Genomic DNA, 20,886 nt, shown 5'->3' with positions numbered 1-20,886 from the left:
AGGTTACAGAGATAGGGAGGGGCGTAGGGGGCTGGAGGAGGTTACAGAGATAGGGAGGGGGTGTAGGGGGCTGGAGGAGGTTGCAGAGATAGGGAGGGGTGTAGGGGGCTGGAGGAGGTTACAGAGATAGGGAGGGGTGTAGGGGGCTGGAGGAGGTTACAGAGATAGGGAGGGGCGTAGGGGGCTGGAGGAGGTTACAGAGATAGGGAGGGGGCGTAGGGGGCTGGAGGAGGTTGCAGAGATAGGGAGGGGTGTAGGGGGCTGGAGGAGGTTACAGAGATAGGGAGGGGTGTAGGGGCTGGAGGAGGTTACAGAGATAGGGAGGGGGTGTAGGGAGCTGGGGGAGGTTACAGAGATCGGGAGGGGGTGTAGGGAGCTGGAGGAGGTTACAGAGATAGGGAGGGGCATAGGGGGCTGGAGGAGGTTAGAGATAGGGAGGGGGTGTCGGGGGCTGGAGGAGGTTACAGAGATAGGGAGGGAGGTGTAGGGAGCTGGAGGAGGTTACAGAGATAGGGAGGGGTGTAGGGGGCTGGAGGAGGTTACAGAGATAGGGAGGGGGCGTAGGGGGCTGGAGGAGGTTGCAGAGATAGGGAGGGGTGTAGGGGGCTGGAGGAGGTTACAGAGATAGGGAGGGGGTGTAGGGGCTGGAGGAGGTTACAGAGATAGGGAGGGGTGTAGGGGCTGGAGGAGGTTACAGAGATAGGGAGGGGGTGTCGGGGGCTGGAGGAGGTTACAGAGATAGGGAGGGGGTGTAGGGGGCTGGAGGAGGTGACAGAGATAGGGAGGGGGTGTAGGGGCTGGAGGAGGTTACAGAGATAGGGAGGGGTGTAGGGGGCTGGAGGAGGTTACAGAGATAGGGAGGGGGTGTAGGGGCTGGAGGAGGTTGCAGAGATAGGGAGGGGTGTAGGGGGCTGGAGGAGGTTACAGAGATAGGGAGGGGGCGTAGGGGGCTGGAGGAGGTTGCAGAGATAGGGAGGGGGTGTAGGGGGCTGGAGGAGGTTACAGAGATAGGGAGGGGTGGAGGGGGCTGGAGGAGGTTACAGAGATAGGGAGGGGGTGTAGGGGGCTGGAGGAGGTTACAGAGATAGGGAGGGGGTGTAGGGGGCTGGAGGAGGTTACAGAGATAGGGAGGGGGTGTAGGGGCTGGAGGAGGTTGCAGAGATAGGGAGGGGTGTAGGGGGCTGGAGGAGATTACAGAGATAGGGAGGGGTGTAGGGGCTGGAGGAGGTTACAGAGATAGGGAGGGGGTGTAGGGGGCTGGAGGAGATTACAGAGATAGGGAGGGGTGTAGGGGCTGGAGGAGGTTACAGAGATAGGGAGGGGGTGTAGGGGGCTGGAGGAGATTACAGAGATAGGGAGGGGGTGTAGGGGGCTGGAGGAGGTTACAGAGATAGGGAGGGGTGTAGGGGGCTGGAGGAGGTTGCAGAGATAGGGAGGGGTGTAGGGGGCTGGAGGAGGTTACAGAGATAGGGAGGGGGTGTAGGGACTGGAGGAGGTTACAGAGATAGGGAGGGGTGTAGGGGCTGGAGGAGGTTACAGAGATAGGGAGGGGTGTAGGGGGCTGGAGGAGGTTACAGAGATAGGGAGGGGGTGTCGGGGGCTGGAGGAGTTTACAGAGATAGGGAGGGGGTGTAGGGGGCTGGAGGAGGTTACAGAGATAGGGAGGGGGTGTAGGGGCTGGAGGAGGTTACAGAGATAGGGAGGGGTGTAGGGGGCTGGAGGAGGTTACAGAGATAGGGAGGGGGTGTAGGGGCTGGAGGAGGTTGCAGAGATAGGGAGGGGTGTAGGGGGCTGGAGGAGGTTACAGAGATAGGGAGGGGGTGTAGGGGGCTGGAGGAGGTTACAGAGATAGGGAGGGGTGTAGGGGGCTGGAGGAGGTTACAGAGATAGGGAGGGGGTGTAGGGGGCTGGAGGAGGTTACAGAGATAGGGAGGGGGTGTAGGGGGCTGGAGGAGGTTGCAGAGATAGGGAGGGGGTGTAGGGGGCTGGAGGAGGTTACAGAGATAGGGAGGGGTGGAGGGGGCTGGAGGAGGTTACAGAGATAGGGAGGGGGTGTAGGGGGCTGGAGGAGGTTACAGAGATAGGGAGGGGGTGTAGGGGGCTGGAGGAGGTTACAGAGATAGGGAGGGGGTGTAGGGGGCTGGAGGAGGTTGCAGAGATAGGGAGGGGTGTAGGGGGCTGGAGGAGATTACAGAGATAGGGAGGGGTGTAGGGGCTGGAGGAGGTTACAGAGATAGGGAGGGGTGTAGGGGGCTGGAGGAGGTTACAGAGATAGGGAGGGGGTGTAGGGGCTGGAGGAGGTTGCAGAGATAGGGAGGGGTGTAGGGGGCTGGAGGAGGTTACAGAGATAGGGAGGGGGTGTCGGGGACTGGAGGAGTATACAGAGATAGGGAGGGGGTGTAGGGGGCTGGAGGAGGTTACAGAGATAGGGAGGGGTGTAGGGGGCTGGAGGAGGTTACAGAGATAGGGAGGGGTGTAGGGGGCTGGAGGAGGTTACAGAGATAGGGAGGGGTGTAGGGGCTGGAGGAGGTTACAGAGATAGGGAGGGGGTGTAGGGAGCTGGGGGAGGTTACAGAGATCGGGAGGGGGTGTAGGGAGCTGGAGGAGGTTACAGAGATAGGGAGGGGCATAGGGGGCTGGAGGAGGTTAGAGATAGGGAGGGGGTGTCGGGGGCTGGAGGAGGTTACAGAGATAGGGAGGGAGGTGTAGGGAGCTGGAGGAGGTTACAGAGATAGGGAGGGGTGTAGGGGGCTGGAGGAGGTTACAGAGATAGGGAGGGGGCGTAGGGGGCTGGAGGAGGTTGCAGAGATAGGGAGGGGTGTAGGGGGCTGGAGGAGGTTACAGAGATAGGGAGGGGGTGTAGGGGCTGGAGGAGGTTACAGAGATAGGGAGGGGTGTAGGGGCTGGAGGAGGTTACAGAGATAGGGAGGGGGTGTCGGGGGCTGGAGGAGGTTACAGAGATAGGGAGGGGGTGTAGGGGGCTGGAGGAGGTTACAGAGATAGGGAGGGGGTGTAGGGGCTGGAGGAGGTTACAGAGATAGGGAGGGGTGTAGGGGGCTGGAGGAGGTTACAGAGATAGGGAGGGGGTGTAGGGGCTGGAGGAGGTTGCAGAGATAGGGAGGGGTGTAGGGGGCTGGAGGAGGTTACAGAGATAGGGAGGGGGCGTAGGGGGCTGGAGGAGGTTGCAGAGATAGGGAGGGGGTGTAGGGGGCTGGAGGAGGTTACAGAGATAGGGAGGGGTGGAGGGGGCTGGAGGAGGTTACAGAGATAGGGAGGGGGTGTAGGGGGCTGGAGGAGGTTACAGAGATAGGGAGGGGGTGTAGGGGGCTGGAGGAGGTTACAGAGATAGGGAGGGGGTGTAGGGGCTGGAGGAGGTTGCAGAGATAGGGAGGGGTGTAGGGGGCTGGAGGAGATTACAGAGATAGGGAGGGGTGTAGGGGCTGGAGGAGGTTACAGAGATAGGGAGGGGGTGTAGGGGGCTGGAGGAGATTACAGAGATAGGGAGGGGTGTAGGGGCTGGAGGAGGTTACAGAGATAGGGAGGGGGTGTAGGGGGCTGGAGGAGATTACAGAGATAGGGAGGGGGTGTAGGGGGCTGGAGGAGGTTACAGAGATAGGGAGGGGTGTAGGGGGCTGGAGGAGGTTGCAGAGATAGGGAGGGGTGTAGGGGGCTGGAGGAGGTTACAGAGATAGGGAGGGGGTGTAGGGACTGGAGGAGGTTACAGAGATAGGGAGGGGTGTAGGGGCTGGAGGAGGTTACAGAGATAGGGAGGGGTGTAGGGGGCTGGAGGAGGTTACAGAGATAGGGAGGGGGTGTCGGGGGCTGGAGGAGTTTACAGAGATAGGGAGGGGGTGTAGGGGGCTGGAGGAGGTTACAGAGATAGGGAGGGGGTGTAGGGGCTGGAGGAGGTTACAGAGATAGGGAGGGGTGTAGGGGGCTGGAGGAGGTTACAGAGATAGGGAGGGGGTGGAGGGGCTGGAGGAGGTTGCAGAGATAGGGAGGGGTGTAGGGGGCTGGAGGAGGTTACAGAGATAGGGAGCGGGTGTAGGGGGCTGGAGGAGGTTACAGAGATAGGGAGGGGTGTAGGGGGCTGGAGGAGGTTACAGAGATAGGGAGGGGGTGTAGGGGGCTGGAGGAGGTTACAGAGATAGGGAGGGGGTGTAGGGGGCTGGAGGAGGTTGCAGAGATAGGGAGGGGGTGTAGGGGGCTGGAGGAGGTTACAGAGATAGGGAGGGGTGGAGGGGGCTGGAGGAGGTTACAGAGATAGGGAGGGGGTGTAGGGGGCTGGAGGAGGTTACAGAGATAGGGAGGGGGTGTAGGGGGCTGGAGGAGGTTACAGAGATAGGGAGGGGGTGTAGGGGCTGGAGGAGGTTGCAGAGATAGGGAGGGGTGTAGGGGGCTGGAGGAGATTACAGAGATAGGGAGGGGTGTAGGGGCTGGAGGAGGTTACAGAGATAGGGAGGGGTGTAGGGGGCTGGAGGAGGTTACAGAGATAGGGAGGGGGTGTAGGGGCTGGAGGAGGTTGCAGAGATAGGGAGGGGTGTAGGGGGCTGGAGGAGGTTACAGAGATAGGGAGGGGGTGTCGGGGACTGGAGGAGTATACAGAGATAGGGAGGGGGTGTAGGGGGCTGGAGGAGGTTACAGAGATAGGGAGGGGTGTAGGGGGCTGGAGGAGGTTACAGAGATAGGGAGGGGGTGTAGGGGGCTGGAGGAGGTTACAGAGATAGGGAGGGGTGGAGGGGGCTGGAGGAGGTTACAGAGATAGGGAGGGGGTGTAGGGGGCTGGAGGAGGTTACAGAGATAGGGAGGGGTGTAGGGGGCTGGAGGAGGTTACAGAGATAGGGAGGGGGTGTAGGGGGCTGGAGGAGGTTACAGAGTTAGGGAGGGGTGTAGGGAGCTGGAGGAGGTTACAGAGATAGGGAGGGGTGTAGGGGGCTGGAGGAGGTTACAGAGATAGGGAGGGGGTGTAGGGGCTGGAGGAGGTTGCAGAGATAGGGAGGGGTGTAGGGGGCTGGAGGAGGTTACAGAGATAGGGAGGGGTGTCGGGGGCTGGAGGGGGTTACAGAGATAGGGAGGGGTGGAGGGGGCTGGAGGAGGTTACAGAGATAGGGAGGGGGTGTAGGGGGCTGGAGGAGGTTACAGAGATAGGGAGGGGGTGTGGGGGGCTGGAGGAGGTTACAGAGATAGGGAGGGGGTGTAGGGGGCTGGAGGAGGTTACAGAGATAGGGAGGGGGTGTAGGGGCTGGAGGAGGTTGCAGAGATAGGGAGGGGGCGTAGGGGGCTGGAGGAGGTTGCAGAGATAGGGAGGGGTGTAGGGCTGGAGGAGGTTACAGAGATAGGGAGGGGGTGTAGGGGGCTGGAGGAGGTTACAGAGATAGGGAGGGGGTGTAGGGGGCTGGAGGAGGTTACAGAGATAGGGAGGGGTGTAGGGGGCTGGAGGAGGTTACAGAGATAGGGAGGGGGTGTAGGGGGCTGGAGGAGGTTACAGAGATAGGGAGGGGGTGTAGGGGGCTGGAGGAGGTTACAGAGATAGGGAGGGGGTGTAGGGGGCTGGAGGAGCTTACAGAGATAGGGAGGGGTGTAGGGGCTGGAGGAGGTTACAGAGATAGGGAGGGGGTGTAGGGGGCTGGAGGAGGTTACAGAGATAGGGAGGGGGTGTAGGGGGCTGGAGGAGGTTACAGAGATAGGGAGGGGGTGTAGGGGGCTGGAGGAGGTTACAGAGATAGGGAGGGGGTGTAGGGGGCTGGAGGAGGTTACAGAGATAGGGAGGGGTGTAGGGGCTGGAGGGGGTTACAGAGATAGGGAGGGGTGGAGGGGGCTGGAGGAGGTTACAGAGATAGGGAGGGGGTGTAGGGGGCTGGAGGAGGTTACAGAGATAGGGAGGGGGTGTGGGGGGCTGGAGGAGGTTACAGAGATAGGGAGGGGGTGTAGGGGGCTGGAGGAGGTTACAGAGATAGCGAGGGGGTGTAGGGGGCTGGAGGAGGTTACAGAGATAGGGAGGGGGTGTAGGGGGCTGGAGGAGGTTACAGAGATAGGGAGGGGTGTAGGGGCTGGAGGAGGTTGCAGAGATAGGGAGGGGTGTAGGGGGCTGGAGGAGGTTACAGAGATAGGGAGGGGGCGTAGGGGGCTGGAGGAGGTTGCAGAGATAGGGAGGGGTGTAGGGGGCTGGAGGAGGTTACAGAGATAGGGAGGGGTGTAGGGGCTGGAGGAGGTTACAGAGATAGGGAGGGGGTGTAGGGGGCTGGAGGAGGTTACAGAGATAGGGAGGGGTGTAGGGGCTGGAGGGGGTTACAGAGATAGGGAGGGGTGGAGGGGGCTGGAGGAGGTTACAGAGATAGGGAGGGGGTGTAGGTGGCTGGAGGAGGTTACAGAGATAGGGAGGGGGTGTGGGGGGCTGGAGGAGGTTGCAGAGATAGGGAGGGGGTGTAGGGGGGTGGAGGAGGTTACAGAGATAGCGAGGGGGTGTAGGGGGCTGGAGGAGTATACAGAGATAGGGAGGGGGTGTAGGGGCTGGAGGAGGTTACAGAGATAGGGAGGGGGTGTAGGGGGCTGGAGGAGGTTACAGAGATAGGGAGGGGGTGTAGGGGGCTGGAGGAGGTTACAGAGATAGGGAGGGGGTGTAGGGGCTGGAGGAGGTTGCAGAGATAGGGAGGGGTGTAGGGGGCTGGAGGAGGTTACAGAGATAGGGAGGGGGCGTAGGGGGCTGGAGGAGGTTGCAGAGATAGGGAGGGGTGTAGGGGGCTGGAGGAGGTTACAGAGATAGGGAGGGGTGTAGGGGCTGGAGGAGGTTACAGAGATAGGGAGGGGGTGTAGGGGGCTGGAGGAGGTTACAGAGATAGGGAGGGGTGTAGGGGCTGGAGGGGGTTACAGAGATAGGGAGGGGTGGAGGGGGCTGGAGGAGGTTACAGAGATAGGGAGGGGGTGTAGGGGGCTGGAGGAGGTTACAGAGATAGGGAGGGGTGTAGGGGGCTGGAGGAGGTTGCAGAGATAGGGAGGGGTGTAGGGGGCTGGAGGAGGTTACAGAGATAGGGAGGGGGTGTAGGGACTGGAGGAGGTTACAGAGATAGGGAGGGGTGTAGGGGCTGGAGGAGGTTACAGAGATAGGGAGGGGTGTAGGGGGCTGGAGGAGGTTACAGAGATAGGGAGGGGGTGTCGGGGGCTGGAGGAGTTTACAGAGATAGGGAGGGGGTGTAGGGGGCTGGAGGAGGTTACAGAGATAGGGAGGGGGTGTAGGGGCTGGAGGAGGTTACAGAGATAGGGAGGGGTGTAGGGGGCTGGAGGAGGTTACAGAGATAGGGAGGGGGTGGAGGGGCTGGAGGAGGTTGCAGAGATAGGGAGGGGTGTAGGGGGCTGGAGGAGGTTACAGAGATAGGGAGCGGGTGTAGGGGGCTGGAGGAGGTTACAGAGATAGGGAGGGGTGTAGGGGGCTGGAGGAGGTTACAGAGATAGGGAGGGGGTGTAGGGGGCTGGAGGAGGTTACAGAGATAGGGAGGGGGTGTAGGGGGCTGGAGGAGGTTGCAGAGATAGGGAGGGGGTGTAGGGGGCTGGAGGAGGTTACAGAGATAGGGAGGGGTGGAGGGGGCTGGAGGAGGTTACAGAGATAGGGAGGGGGTGTAGGGGGCTGGAGGAGGTTACAGAGATAGGGAGGGGGTGTAGGGGGCTGGAGGAGGTTACAGAGATAGGGAGGGGGTGTAGGGGCTGGAGGAGGTTGCAGAGATAGGGAGGGGTGTAGGGGGCTGGAGGAGATTACAGAGATAGGGAGGGGTGTAGGGGCTGGAGGAGGTTACAGAGATAGGGAGGGGTGTAGGGGGCTGGAGGAGGTTACAGAGATAGGGAGGGGGTGTAGGGGCTGGAGGAGGTTGCAGAGATAGGGAGGGGTGTAGGGGGCTGGAGGAGGTTACAGAGATAGGGAGGGGGTGTCGGGGACTGGAGGAGTATACAGAGATAGGGAGGGGGTGTAGGGGGCTGGAGGAGGTTACAGAGATAGGGAGGGGTGTAGGGGGCTGGAGGAGGTTACAGAGATAGGGAGGGGGTGTAGGGGGCTGGAGGAGGTTACAGAGATAGGGAGGGGTGGAGGGGGCTGGAGGAGGTTACAGAGATAGGGAGGGGGTGTAGGGGGCTGGAGGAGGTTACAGAGATAGGGAGGGGTGTAGGGGGCTGGAGGAGGTTACAGAGATAGGGAGGGGGTGTAGGGGGCTGGAGGAGGTTACAGAGTTAGGGAGGGGTGTAGGGAGCTGGAGGAGGTTACAGAGATAGGGAGGGGTGTAGGGGGCTGGAGGAGGTTACAGAGATAGGGAGGGGTGTAGGGGGCTGGAGGAGGTTACAGAGATAGGGAGGGGTGTCGGGGGCTGGAGGGGGTTACAGAGATAGGGAGGGGTGGAGGGGGCTGGAGGAGGTTACAGAGATAGGGAGGGGGTGTAGGGGGCTGGAGGAGGTTACAGAGATAGGGAGGGGGTGTGGGGGGCTGGAGGAGGTTACAGAGATAGGGAGGGGGTGTAGGGGGCTGGAGGAGGTTACAGAGATAGGGAGGGGGTGTAGGGGCTGGAGGAGGTTGCAGAGATAGGGAGGGGGCGTAGGGGGCTGGAGGAGGTTGCAGAGATAGGGAGGGGTGTAGGGCTGGAGGAGGTTACAGAGATAGGGAGGGGGTGTAGGGGGCTGGAGGAGGTTACAGAGATAGGGAGGGGGTGTAGGGGGCTGGAGGAGGTTGCAGAGATAGGGAGGGGGCGTAGGGGGCTGGAGGAGGTTGCAGAGATAGGGAGGGGTGTAGGGCTGGAGGAGGTTACAGAGATAGGGAGGGGGTGTAGGGGGCTGGAGGAGGTTACAGAGATAGGGAGGGGTGTAGGGGCTGGAGGAGGTTACAGAGATAGGGAGGGGGTGTAGGGGGCTGGAGGAGGTTACAGAGATAGGGAGGGGGTGTAGGGGGCTGGAGGAGGTTACAGAGATAGGGAGGGGTGTAGGGGGCTGGAGGAGGTTACAGAGATAGGGAGGGGGTGTAGGGGGCTGGAGGAGGTTACAGAGATAGGGAGGCGGTGTAGGGGGCTGGAGGAGGTTACAGAGATAGGGAGGGGGTGTAGGGGGCTGGAGGAGCTTACAGAGATAGGGAGGGGTGTAGGGGCTGGAGGAGGTTACAGAGATAGGGAGGGGGTGTAGGGGGCTGGAGGAGGTTACAGAGATAGGGAGGGGGTGTAGGGGGCTGGAGGAGGTTACAGAGATAGGGAGGGGGTGTAGGGGGCTGGAGGAGGTTACAGAGATAGGGAGGGGGTGTAGGGGGCTGGAGGAGGTTACAGAGATAGGGAGGGGTGTAGGGGCTGGAGGGGGTTACAGAGATAGGGAGGGGTGGAGGGGGCTGGAGGAGGTTACAGAGATAGGGAGGGGGTGTAGGGGGCTGGAGGAGGTTACAGAGATAGGGAGGGGGTGTGGGGGGCTGGAGGAGGTTACAGAGATAGGGAGGGGGTGTAGGGGGCTGGAGGAGGTTACAGAGATAGCGAGGGGGTGTAGGGGGCTGGAGGAGGTTACAGAGATAGGGAGGGGGTGTAGGGGGCTGGAGGAGGTTACAGAGATAGGGAGGGGTGTAGGGGCTGGAGGAGGTTGCAGAGATAGGGAGGGGTGTAGGGGGCTGGAGGAGGTTACAGAGATAGGGAGGGGGCGTAGGGGGCTGGAGGAGGTTGCAGAGATAGGGAGGGGTGTAGGGGGCTGGAGGAGGTTACAGAGATAGGGAGGGGTGTAGGGGCTGGAGGAGGTTACAGAGATAGGGAGGGGGTGTAGGGGGCTGGAGGAGGTTACAGAGATAGGGAGGGGTGTAGGGGCTGGAGGGGGTTACAGAGATAGGGAGGGGTGGAGGGGGCTGGAGGAGGTTACAGAGATAGGGAGGGGGTGTAGGTGGCTGGAGGAGGTTACAGAGATAGGGAGGGGGTGTGGGGGGCTGGAGGAGGTTGCAGAGATAGGGAGGGGGTGTAGGGGGGTGGAGGAGGTTACAGAGATAGCGAGGGGGTGTAGGGGGCTGGAGGAGTATACAGAGATAGGGAGGGGGTGTAGGGGCTGGAGGAGGTTACAGAGATAGGGAGGGGTGTAGGGGGCTGGAGGAGGTTACAGAGATAGGGAGGGGGTGGAGGGGCTGGAGGAGGTTGCAGAGATAGGGAGGGGTGTAGGGGGCTGGAGGAGGTTACAGAGATAGGGAGGGGGTGTAGGGGGCTGGAGGAGGTTACAGAGATAGGGAGGGGTGTAGGGGGCTGGAGGAGGTTACAGAGATAGGGAGGGGGTGTAGGGGGCTGGAGGAGGTTACAGAGATAGGGAGGGGGTGTAGGGGGCTGGAGGAGGTTGCAGAGATAGGGAGGGGGTGTAGGGGGCTGGAGGAGGTTACAGAGATAGGGAGGGGTGGAGGGGGCTGGAGGAGGTTACAGAGATAGGGAGGGGGTGTAGGGGGCTGGAGGAGGTTACAGAGATAGGGAGGGGGTGTAGGGGGCTGGAGGAGGTTACAGAGATAGGGAGGGGGTGTAGGGGCTGGAGGAGGTTGCAGAGATAGGGAGGGGTGTAGGGGGCTGGAGGAGATTACAGAGATAGGGAGGGGTGTAGGGGCTGGAGGAGGTTACAGAGATAGGGAGGGGTGTAGGGGGCTGGAGGAGGTTACAGAGATAGGGAGGGGGTGTAGGGGCTGGAGGAGGTTGCAGAGATAGGGAGGGGTGTAGGGGGCTGGAGGAGGTTACAGAGATAGGGAGGGGGTGTCGGGGACTGGAGGAGTATACAGAGATAGGGAGGGGGTGTAGGGGGCTGGAGGAGGTTACAGAGATAGGGAGGGGTGTAGGGGGCTGGAGGAGGTTACAGAGATAGGGAGGGGGTGTAGGGGGCTGGAGGAGGTTACAGAGATAGGGAGGGGTGGAGGGGGCTGGAGGAGGTTACAGAGATAGGGAGGGGGTGTAGGGGGCTGGAGGAGGTTACAGAGATAGGGAGGGGTGTAGGGGGCTGGAGGAGGTTACAGAGATAGGGAGGGGGTGTAGGGGGCTGGAGGAGGTTACAGAGTTAGGGAGGGGTGTAGGGAGCTGGAGGAGGTTACAGAGATAGGGAGGGGTGTAGGGGGCTGGAGGAGGTTACAGAGATAGGGAGGGGGTGTAGGGGCTGGAGGAGGTTGCAGAGATAGGGAGGGGTGTAGGGGGCTGGAGGAGGTTACAGAGATAGGGAGGGGTGTCGGGGGCTGGAGGGGGTTACAGAGATAGGGAGGGGTGGAGGGGGCTGGAGGAGGTTACAGAGATAGGGAGGGGGTGTAGGGGGCTGGAGGAGGTTACAGAGATAGGGAGGGGGTGTGGGGGGCTGGAGGAGGTTACAGAGATAGGGAGGGGGTGTAGGGGGCTGGAGGAGGTTACAGAGATAGGGAGGGGGTGTAGGGGCTGGAGGAGGTTGCAGAGATAGGGAGGGGGCGTAGGGGGCTGGAGGAGGTTGCAGAGATAGGGAGGGGTGTAGGGCTGGAGGAGGTTACAGAGATAGGGAGGGGGTGTAGGGGGCTGGAGGAGGTTACAGAGATAGGGAGGGGGTGTAGGGGGCTGGATGAGGTTACAGAGATAGGGAGGGGTGTAGGGGGCTGGAGGAGGTTACAGAGATAGGGAGGGGGTGTAGGGGGCTGGAGGAGGTTACAGAGATAGGGAGGGGGTGTAGGGGGCTGGAGGAGGTTACAGAGATAGGGAGGGGGTGTAGGGGGCTGGAGGAGCTTACAGAGATAGGGAGGGGTGTAGGGGCTGGAGGAGGTTACAGAGATAGGGAGGGGGTGTAGGGGGCTGGAGGAGGTTACAGAGATAGGGAGGGGGTGTAGGGGGCTGGAGGAGGTTACAGAGATAGGGAGGGGGTGTAGGGGGCTGGAGGAGGTTACAGAGATAGGGAGGGGGTGTAGGGGGCTGGAGGAGGTTACAGAGATAGGGAGGGGTGTAGGGGCTGGAGGGGGTTACAGAGATAGGGAGGGGTGGAGGGGGCTGGAGGAGGTTACAGAGATAGGGAGGGGGTGTAGGGGGCTGGAGGAGGTTACAGAGATAGGGAGGGGGTGTGGGGGGCTGGAGGAGGTTACAGAGATAGGGAGGGGGTGTAGGGGGCTGGAGGAGGTTACAGAGATAGCGAGGGGGTGTAGGGGGCTGGAGGAGGTTACAGAGATAGGGAGGGGTGTAGGGGCTGGAGGAGGTTGCAGAGATAGGGAGGGGTGTAGGGGGCTGGAGGAGGTTACAGAGATAGGGAGGGGGCGTAGGGGGCTGGAGGAGGTTGCAGAGATAGGGAGGGGTGTAGGGGGCTGGAGGAGGTTACAGAGATAGGGAGGGGTGTAGGGGCTGGAGGAGGTTACAGAGATAGGGAGGGGGTGTAGGGGGCTGGAGGAGGTTACAGAGATAGGGAGGGGTGTAGGGGCTGGAGGGGGTTACAGAGATAGGGAGGGGTGGAGGGGGCTGGAGGAGGTTACAGAGATAGGGAGGGGGTGTAGGTGGCTGGAGGAGGTTACAGAGATAGGGAGGGGGTGTGGGGGGCTGGAGGAGGTTGCAGAGATAGGGAGGGGGTGTAGGGGGGTGGAGGAGGTTACAGAGATAGCGAGGGGGTGTAGGGGGCTGGAGGAGTATACAGAGATAGGGAGGGGGTGTAGGGGCTGGAGGAGGTTACAGAGATAGGGAGGGGGTGTAGGGGGCTGGAGGAGGTTACAGAGATAGGGAGGGGGTGTAGGGGGCTGGAGGAGGTTACAGAGATAGGGAGGGGGTGTAGGGGCTGGAGGAGGTTGCAGAGATAGGGAGGGGTGTAGGGGGCTGGAGGAGGTTACAGAGATAGGGAGGGGGCGTAGGGGGCTGGAGGAGGTTGCAGAGATAGGGAGGGGTGTAGGGGGCTGGAGGAGGTTACAGAGATAGGGAGGGGTGTAGGGGCTGGAGGAGGTTACAGAGATAGGGAGGGGGTGTAGGGGGCTGGAGGAGGTTACAGAGATAGGGAGGGGTGTAGGGGCTGGAGGGGGTTACAGAGATAGGGAGGGGTGGAGGGGGCTGGAGGAGGTTACAGAGATAGGGAGGGGGTGTAGGGGGCTGGAGGAGGTTACAGAGATAGGGAGGGGGTGTGGGGGGCTGGAGGAGGTTACAGAGATAGGGAGGGGGTGTAGGGAGCTGGAGGAGGTTACAGAGATAGGGAGGGGGTGTAGGGGCTGGAGGAGGTTACAGAGATAGGGAGGGGGTGTAGGGGCTGGAGGAGGTTACAGAGATAGGGAGGGGGTGTGGGGGGCTGGAGGAGGTTACAGAGATAGGGAGGGGGTGTAGGGGGCTGGAGGAGGTTACAGAGATAGCGAGGGGGTGTGGGGGGCTGGAGGAGGTTACAGAGATAGGGAGGGGGTGTAGGGGGCTGGAGGAGGTTACAGAGATAGGGAGGGGGTGTAGGGGGCTGGAGGAGGTTACAGAGATAGGGAGGGGGTGTAGGGGGCTGGAGGAGGTTACAGAGATAGGGAGGGGGTGTAGGGGCTGGAGGAGGTTGCAGAGATAGGGAGGGGTGTAGGGGGCTGGAGGAGGTTACAGAGATAGGGAGGGGGCGTAGGGGGCTGGAGGAGGTTGCAGAGATAGGGAGGGGGTGTAGGGGGCTGGAGGAGGTTACAGAGATAGGGAGGGGGTGTAGGGGGCTGGAGGAGGTTACAGAGATAGGGAGCGGTGGAGGGGGCTGGAGGAGGTTACAGAGATAGGGAGGGGGTGTAGGGGGCTGGAGGAGGTTACAGAGATAGGGAGGGGGTGTAGGGGGCTGGAGGAGGTTACAGAGATAGGGAGGGGTGTAGGGGGCTGGAGGAGGTTACAGAGATAGGGAGGGGTGTAGGGGCTGGAGGAGGTTACAGAGATAGGGAGGGGCGTAGGGGGCTGGGGGAGGTTACAGAGATAGGGAGGGGGCGTAGGGGGCTGGAGGAGGTTGCAGAGATAGGGAGGGGTGTAGGGGGCTGGAGGAGGTTACAGAGATAGGGAGGGGTGTAGGGGCTGGAGGAGGTTACAGAGATAGGGAGGGGGTGTAGGGAGCTGGGGGAGGTTACAGAGATCGGGAGGGGGTGTAGGGAGCTGGAGGAGGTTACAGAGATAGGGAGGGGCATAGGGGGCTGGAGGAGGTTAGAGATAGGGAGGGGGTGTCGGGGGCTGGAGGAGGTTACAGAGATAGGGAGGGAGGTGTAGGGAGCTGGAGGAGGTTACAGAGATAGGGAGGGGTGTAGGGGGCTGGAGGAGGTTACAGAGATAGGGAGGGGGCGTAGGGGGCTGGAGGAGGTTGCAGAGATAGGGAGGGGTGTAGGGGGCTGGAGGAGGTTACAGAGATAGGGAGGGGGTGTAGGGGCTGGAGGAGGTTACAGAGATAGGGAGGGGTGTAGGGGCTGGAGGAGGTTACAGAGATAGGGAGGGGGTGTCGGGGGCTGGAGGAGGTTACAGAGATAGGGAGGGGGTGTAGGGGGCTGGAGGAGGTTACAGAGATAGGGAGGGGGTGTAGGGGCTGGAGGAGGTTACAGAGATAGGGAGGGGTGTAGGGGGCTGGAGGAGGTTACAGAGATAGGGAGGGGTGTAGGGGGCTGGAGGAGGTTACAGAGATAGGGAGGGGGCGTAGGGGGCTGGAGGAGGTTGCAGAGATAGGGAGGGGGTGTAGGGGGCTGGAGGAGGTTACAGAGATAGGGAGGGGTGGAGGGGGCTGGAGGAGGTTACAGAGATAGGGAGGGGGTGTAGGGGGCTGGAGGAGGTTACAGAGATAGGGAGGGGGTGTAGGGGCTGGAGGAGGTTGCAGAGATAGGGAGGGGTGTAGGGGGCTGGAGGAGATTACAGAGATAGGGAGGGGTGTAGGGGCTGGAGGAGGTTACAGAGATAGGGAGGGGGTGTAGGGGGCTGGAGGAGATTACAGAGATAGGGAGGGGTGTAGGGGCTGGAGGAGGTTACAGAGATAGGGAGGGGGTGTAGGGGGCTGGAGGAGATTACAGAGATAGGGAGGGGGTGTAGGGGGCTGGAGGAGGTTGCAGAGATAGGGAGGGGTGTAGGGGGCTGGAGGAGGTTGCAGAGATAGGGAGGGGTGTAGGGGGCTGGAGGAGGTTACAGAGATAGGGAGGGGGTGTAGGGGCTGGAGGAGGTTACAGAGATAGGGAGGGGTGTAGGGGCTGGAGGAGGTTACAGAGATAGGGAGGGGGTGTAGGGGCTGGAGGAGGTTACAGAGATAGGGAGGGGTGTAGGGGGCTGGAGGAGGTTACAGAGATAGGGAGGGGGTGTAGGGGCTGGAGGAGGTTGCAGAGATAGGGAGGGGTGTAGGGGGCTGGAGGAGGTTACAGAGATAGGGAGGGGGTGTAGGGGGCTGGAGGAGGTTACAGAGATAGGGAGGGGTGTAGGGGGCTGGAGGAGGTTACAGAGATAGGGAGGGGGTGTAGGGGGCTGGAGGAGGTTACAGAGATAGGGAGGGGGTGTAGGGGGCTGGAGGAGGTTGCAGAGATAGGGAGGGGGTGTAGGGGGCTGGAGGAGGTTACAGAGATAGGGAGGGGTGGAGGGGGCTGGAGGAGGTTACAGAGATAGGGAGGGGGTGTAGGGGGCTGGAGGAGGTTACAGAGATAGGGAGGGGGTGTAGGGGGCTGGAGGAGGTTACAGAGATAGGGAGGGGGTGTAGGGGCTGGAGGAGGTTGCAGAGATAGGGAGGGGTGTAGGGGGCTGGAGGAGATTACAGAGATAGGGAGGGGTGTAGGGGCTGGAGGAGGTTACAGAGATAGGGAGGGGTGTAGGGGGCTGGAGGAGGTTACAGAGATAGGGAGGGGGTGTAGGGGCTGGAGGAGGTTGCAGAGATAGGGAGGGGTGTAGGGGGCTGGAGGAGGTTACAGAGATAGGGAGGGGGTGTCGGGGACTGGAGGAGTATACAGAGATAGGGAGGGGGTGTAGGGGGCTGGAGGAGGTTACAGAGATAGGGAGGGGTGTAGGGGGCTGGAGGAGGTTACAGAGATAGGGAGGGGGTGTAGGGGGCTGGAGGAGGTTACAGAGATAGGGAGGGGGTGTAGGGGGCTGGAGGAGGTTACAGAGATAGGGAGGGGTGTAGGGGGCTGGAGGAGGTTACAGAGATAGGGAGGGGGTGTAGGGGGCTGGAGGAGGTTACAGAGTTAGGGAGGGGTGTAGGGAGCTGGAGGAGGTTACAGAGATAGGGAGGGGTGTAGGGGGCTGGAGGAGGTTACAGAGATAGGGAGGGGGTGTAGGGGCTGGAGGAGGTTGCAGAGATAGGGAGGGGTGTAGGGGGCTGGAGGAGGTTACAGAGATAGGGAGGGGGCGTAGGGGGCTGGAGGAGGTTACAGAGATAGGGAGGGGGTGTAGGGGGCTGGAGGAGGTTACAGAGATAGGGAGTGGTGTAGGGGCTGGAGGGGGTTACAGAGATAGGGAGGGGTGGAGGGGGCTGGAGGAGGTTACAGAGATAGGGAGGGGGTGTAGGGGGCTGGAGGAGGTTACAGAGATAGGGAGGGGGTGTGGGGGGCTGGAGGAGGTTACAGAGATAGGGAGGGGGTGTAGGGGGCTGGAGGAGGTTACAGAGATAGGGAGGGGGTGTAGGGGCTGGAGGAGGTTGCAGAGATAGGGAGGGGGCGTAGGGGGCTGGAGGAGGTTGCAGAGATAGGGAGGGGTGTAGGGCTGGAGGAGGTTACAGAGATAGGGAGGGGGTGTAGGGGGCTGGAGGAGGTTACAGAGATAGGGAGGGGGTGTAGGGGGCTGGAGGAGGTTACAGAGATAGGGAGGGGTGTAGGGGGCTGGAGGAGGTTACAGAGATAGGGAGGGGGTGTAGGGGGCTGGAGGAGGTTACAGAGATAGGGAGGGGGTGTAGGGGGCTGGAGGAGGTTACAGAGATAGGGAGGGGGTGTAGGGGGCTGGAGGAGCTTACAGAGATAGGGAGGGGTGTAGGGGCTGGAGGAGGTTACAGAGATAGGGAGGGGGTGTAGGGGGCTGGAGGAGGTTACAGAGATAGGGAGGGGGTGTAGGGGGCTGGAGGAGGTTACAGAGATAGGGAGGGGTTGTAGGGGGCTGGAGGAGGTTACAGAGATAGGGAGGGGGTGTAGGGGGCTGGAGGAGGTTACAGAGATAGGGAGGGGTGTAGGGGCTGGAGGGGGTTACAGAGATAGGGAGGGGTGGAGGGGGCTGGAGGAGGTTACAGAGATAGGGAGGGGGTGTAGGGGGCTGGAGGAGGTTACAGAGATAGGGAGGGGGTGTGGGGGGCTGGAGGAGGTTACAGAGATAGGGAGGGGGTGTAGGGGGCTGGAGGAGGTTACAGAGATAGCGAGGGGGTGTAGGGGGCTGGAGGAGGTTAGAGAGATAGGGAGGGGGTGTAGGGGGCTGGAGGAGGTTACAGAGATAGGGAGGGGTGTAGGGGCTGGAGGAGGTTGCAGAGATAGGGAGGGGTGTAGGGGGCTGGAGGAGGTTACAGAGATAGGGAGGGGGCGTAGGGGGCTGGAGGAGGTTGCAGAGATAGGGAGGGGTGTAGGGGGCTGGAGGAGGTTACAGAGATAGGGAGGGGTGTAGGGGCTGGAGGAGGTTACAGAGATAGGGAGGGGGTGTAGGGGGCTGGAGGAGGTTACAGAGATAGGGAGGGGTGTAGGGGCTGGAGGGGGTTACAGAGATAGGGAGGGGTGGAGGGGGCTGGAGGAGGTTACAGAGATAGGGAGGGGGTGTAGGGGGCTGGAGGAGGTTACAGAGATAGGGAGGGGGTGTGGGGGGCTGGAGGAGGTTACAGAGATAGGGAGGGGGTGTAGGGGGCTGGAGGAGGTTACAGAGATAGGGAGGGGGTGTAGGGGCTGGAGGAGGTTGCAGAGATAGGGAGGGGGCGTAGGGGGCTGGAGGAGGTTGCAGAGATAGGGAGGGGTGTAGGGCTGGAGGAGGTTACAGAGATAGGGAGGGGGTGTAGGGGGCTGGAGGAGGTTACAGAGATAGGGAGGGGGTGTAGGGGGCTGGAGGAGGTTACAGAGATAGGGAGGGGTGTAGGGGGCTGGAGGAGGTTACAGAGATAGGGAGGGGGTGTAGGGGGCTGGAGGAGGTTACAGAGATAGGGAGGGGGTGTAGGGGGCTGGAGGAGGTTACAGAGATAGGGAGGGGGTGTAGGGGGCTGGAGGAGCTTACAGAGATAGGGAGGGGTGTAGGGGCTGGAGGAGGTTACAGAGATAGGGAGGGGGTGTCGGGGGCTGGAGGAGGTTACAGAGATAGGGAGGGGGTGTAGGGGGCTGGAGGAGCTTACAGAGATAGGGAGGGGGTGTAGGGGGCTGGAGGAGGTTACAGAGATAGGGAGGGGGTGTAGGGGGCTGGAGGAGGTTACAGAGATAGGGAGGGGGTGTAGGGGGCTGGAGGAGGTTACAGAGATAGGGAGGGGGTGTGGGGGGCTGGAGGAGGTTACAGAGATAGGGAGGGGGTGTAGGGGGCTGGAGGAGGTTACAGAGATAGGGAGGGGGTGTAGGGGGCTGGAGGAGGTTACAGAGATAGGGAGGGGGTGTAGGGGGCTGGAGGAGGTTACAGAGATAGGGAGGGGGTGTGGGGGGCTGGAGGAGGTTACAGAGATAGGGAGGGGGTGTAGGGGGCTGGAGGAGGTAACAGAGATAGGGAGGGGGTGTAGGGGCTGGAGGAGGTTACAGAGATAAGGAGGGGTGTAGGGGCTGGAGGAGGTTACAGAGATAGGGAGGGGTGTAGGGGGCTGGAGGAGGTTACAGAGATAGGGAGCGGTGTAGGGGCTGGAGGAGGTTACAGAGATAGGGAGGGGGTGTGGGGGGCGGGAGGAGTGTACAGAGATAGGGAGGGGTGTAGTGAGCTGGTGCGGCTTACAGAGATAGGGAGGGGTGTAGGGGGCTGACGGAGGTTATAGAGATAGGGAGGAGTGTCGGGGGCTGGAGGAGGTTACAGAGATAAGGAGGGGGTGTAGGGAGCTGGAGGAGGTTACAGAGATAAGGAGGGGGTGTAGGGAGCTGGAAGAGATTACAGAGATAGGGAGGGGTGTAGGGGGCTGGAGGGGGTTGCAGAGATAGGGAGGTGTGCAGGGGCTGGAGGAGGTTACAGAGATAGGGAAGTGTGCTGGGGCTGGAGGAGGTTACAGAGATAGGGAGGGGGTGTAGGGGGCTGGAGGGGGTTACAGAGATAGGGAGGGGTGTAGGGAGCTGGAGGAGGTTACAGAGATAGGGAGGGGGTGTAGGGGGCTGGAGGAGGTTACAGAGATAGGGAGGGGTGTAGGGAGCTGGAGGAGGTTACAGAGATAGGGAGGGGTGTAGGGAGCTGGAGGAGGTTACAGAGATAGGGAGGGGGTGTAGGGGGCTGGAGGAGGTTACAGAGATAGGGAGGGGGTGTAGGGACTGGAGGGGGTTACAGCGATAGGGAGGGGTGTAGGGGGCTGGAGGGGGGTTACAGCGATAGGGAGGGGTGTAGGGGGCTGGAGGAGGTTACAGAGATAGGGAGGGGGTGTAGGGGACTGGAGGGGGTTACAGCGATAGGGAGGGGTGTAGGGGGCTGGAGGAGGTTACAGAGATAGGGAGGGGGTGTAGGGGACTGGAGGGGGTTACAGCGATAGGGAGGGGTGTAGGGGGCTGGAGGGGGTTACAGAGATAGGGAGGGGTGTAGGGGTTGGAGGAGGTTACAGATATAGGGAGGGTGTGTCGGGGGCTGGAGGAGGTTACAGAGATAGGGAGGGGTTGTAGGGGGCTGGAGGGGGTTACAGAGATAGGGAGGGGTTGTAGGGGGCTGGAGGGGGTTACAGAGATAGGGAGGGGGTGTAGGGGGTTACAGCGATAGGGAGGGGGTGTAGGGGGCTGGAGGGGGTTACAGCGATAGGGAGGGGGTGTAGGAGATGGGACACTCACTGTAGTCGGACCAGCTGGAGTAGAGGAGGTTGGTTCCGTCTGGGGTGAAGACAACGTCAAGGATGCTCCAACCCACGTCTCGCGCTCGGATAGTCTTGAAGTTCTTCAGGACCCCTCCTCGGGTACGGTAGAGGCGGATGTTCTGGTCTGCCCGCGTGCGGAGGGAGGGGGGGAAGAGAAAAGGAGGGAGGGTGAGAGAGAAAGTAACATGGGGTAACCGCGAGGGCGGTGACGACGGGAATGGGTTAATAAATTCCAATACCCAAATTTAGAGATTGTGAGAGAAACACCGCAGAACTCATGTTTACGTCAGGGCGTTTTTGTGCTCATGTATCCAAGAACAGACAAGGGTAGCAGCTGTTCCCGGCTGATCTGTTCAGGAATGTGGCTAAGCCGCCATTTTGCATTCTTCAATTATGTATTGCTGTCTAACAGTCGAAGCCTACATGTAGGCCGTCCGTGACGTTTCATGATGCACTCATATATACTCATCGTAACCTGTACCGATGCACATTATACAAGTACCTACGAACATATACAAATTGTTATAAGCCAGTGAACTGGTTTGTGTGAAGACTGTAACCTTGTACGTTAGTGAGACACCCCACCTGTGCTCACAGAGAACAACAACGCTCGGGGGGGGCCTTAGGATAACTGTGAGGAAACCGCCAAGGCAGCAAGGTTCACACGATGGAAGGCAAGCCACAGCCTGGGAAGCCGAGGGGCCTGGGAAACTGCGGACGTGACAGGATGGGGGTATAAATGTATGTTCTTAACCTGTATTTGCCGAGACATCGGAGACCTCGTTAGGCACTGGTCGGTCTCCCACAATTGTGCAAATAAACCACTATATTTTGACCGGCGAATAGACTCAGAGGTATTTTTACATACAACAAAATTTTCAGACTGGAGACCAGTTACCAGCGGAGTGCCGCAGGGATCAGTGCTTGGTCCTCTGCTATTTGTGATTTTTATCAATGACTTGGAGGAGGGGGCTGAAGGGTGGATCAGTAAATTTGCTGATGACACCAAGATTGGTGGAGTAGTGGATGAGGTGGAGGGCTGTTGTAGGCTGCAAAGAGACAAAGATAGGA

The 20,886-nt window shown here is 60.9% G+C and overlaps 1 protein-coding gene across 1 annotated transcript in view; it reads right to left on the bottom strand.

Moving 5' to 3' along the window:
- Positions 1 to 20,886, bottom strand: part of dcaf11 (ddb1 and cul4 associated factor 11) — a gene marked incomplete at both ends in the record, with an annotated part of 122,468 nt that overhangs the window by 41,507 nt on the left and 60,075 nt on the right. The window contains one exon of the mRNA XM_078205773.1: positions 19,793 to 19,939. Coding sequence (XP_078061899.1) covers positions 19,793 to 19,939 — 147 coding nt within the window. The remainder of the gene's footprint in view (positions 1 to 19,792; positions 19,940 to 20,886) is intronic.

Source organism: Mustelus asterias, unplaced genomic scaffold (genome assembly GCF_964213995.1).
Source record: "Mustelus asterias unplaced genomic scaffold, sMusAst1.hap1.1 HAP1_SCAFFOLD_978, whole genome shotgun sequence".
Taxonomy (NCBI): domain Eukaryota; kingdom Metazoa; phylum Chordata; class Chondrichthyes; order Carcharhiniformes; family Triakidae; genus Mustelus; species Mustelus asterias.
This window is presented reverse-complemented; position numbering and strand designations above follow the sequence as displayed.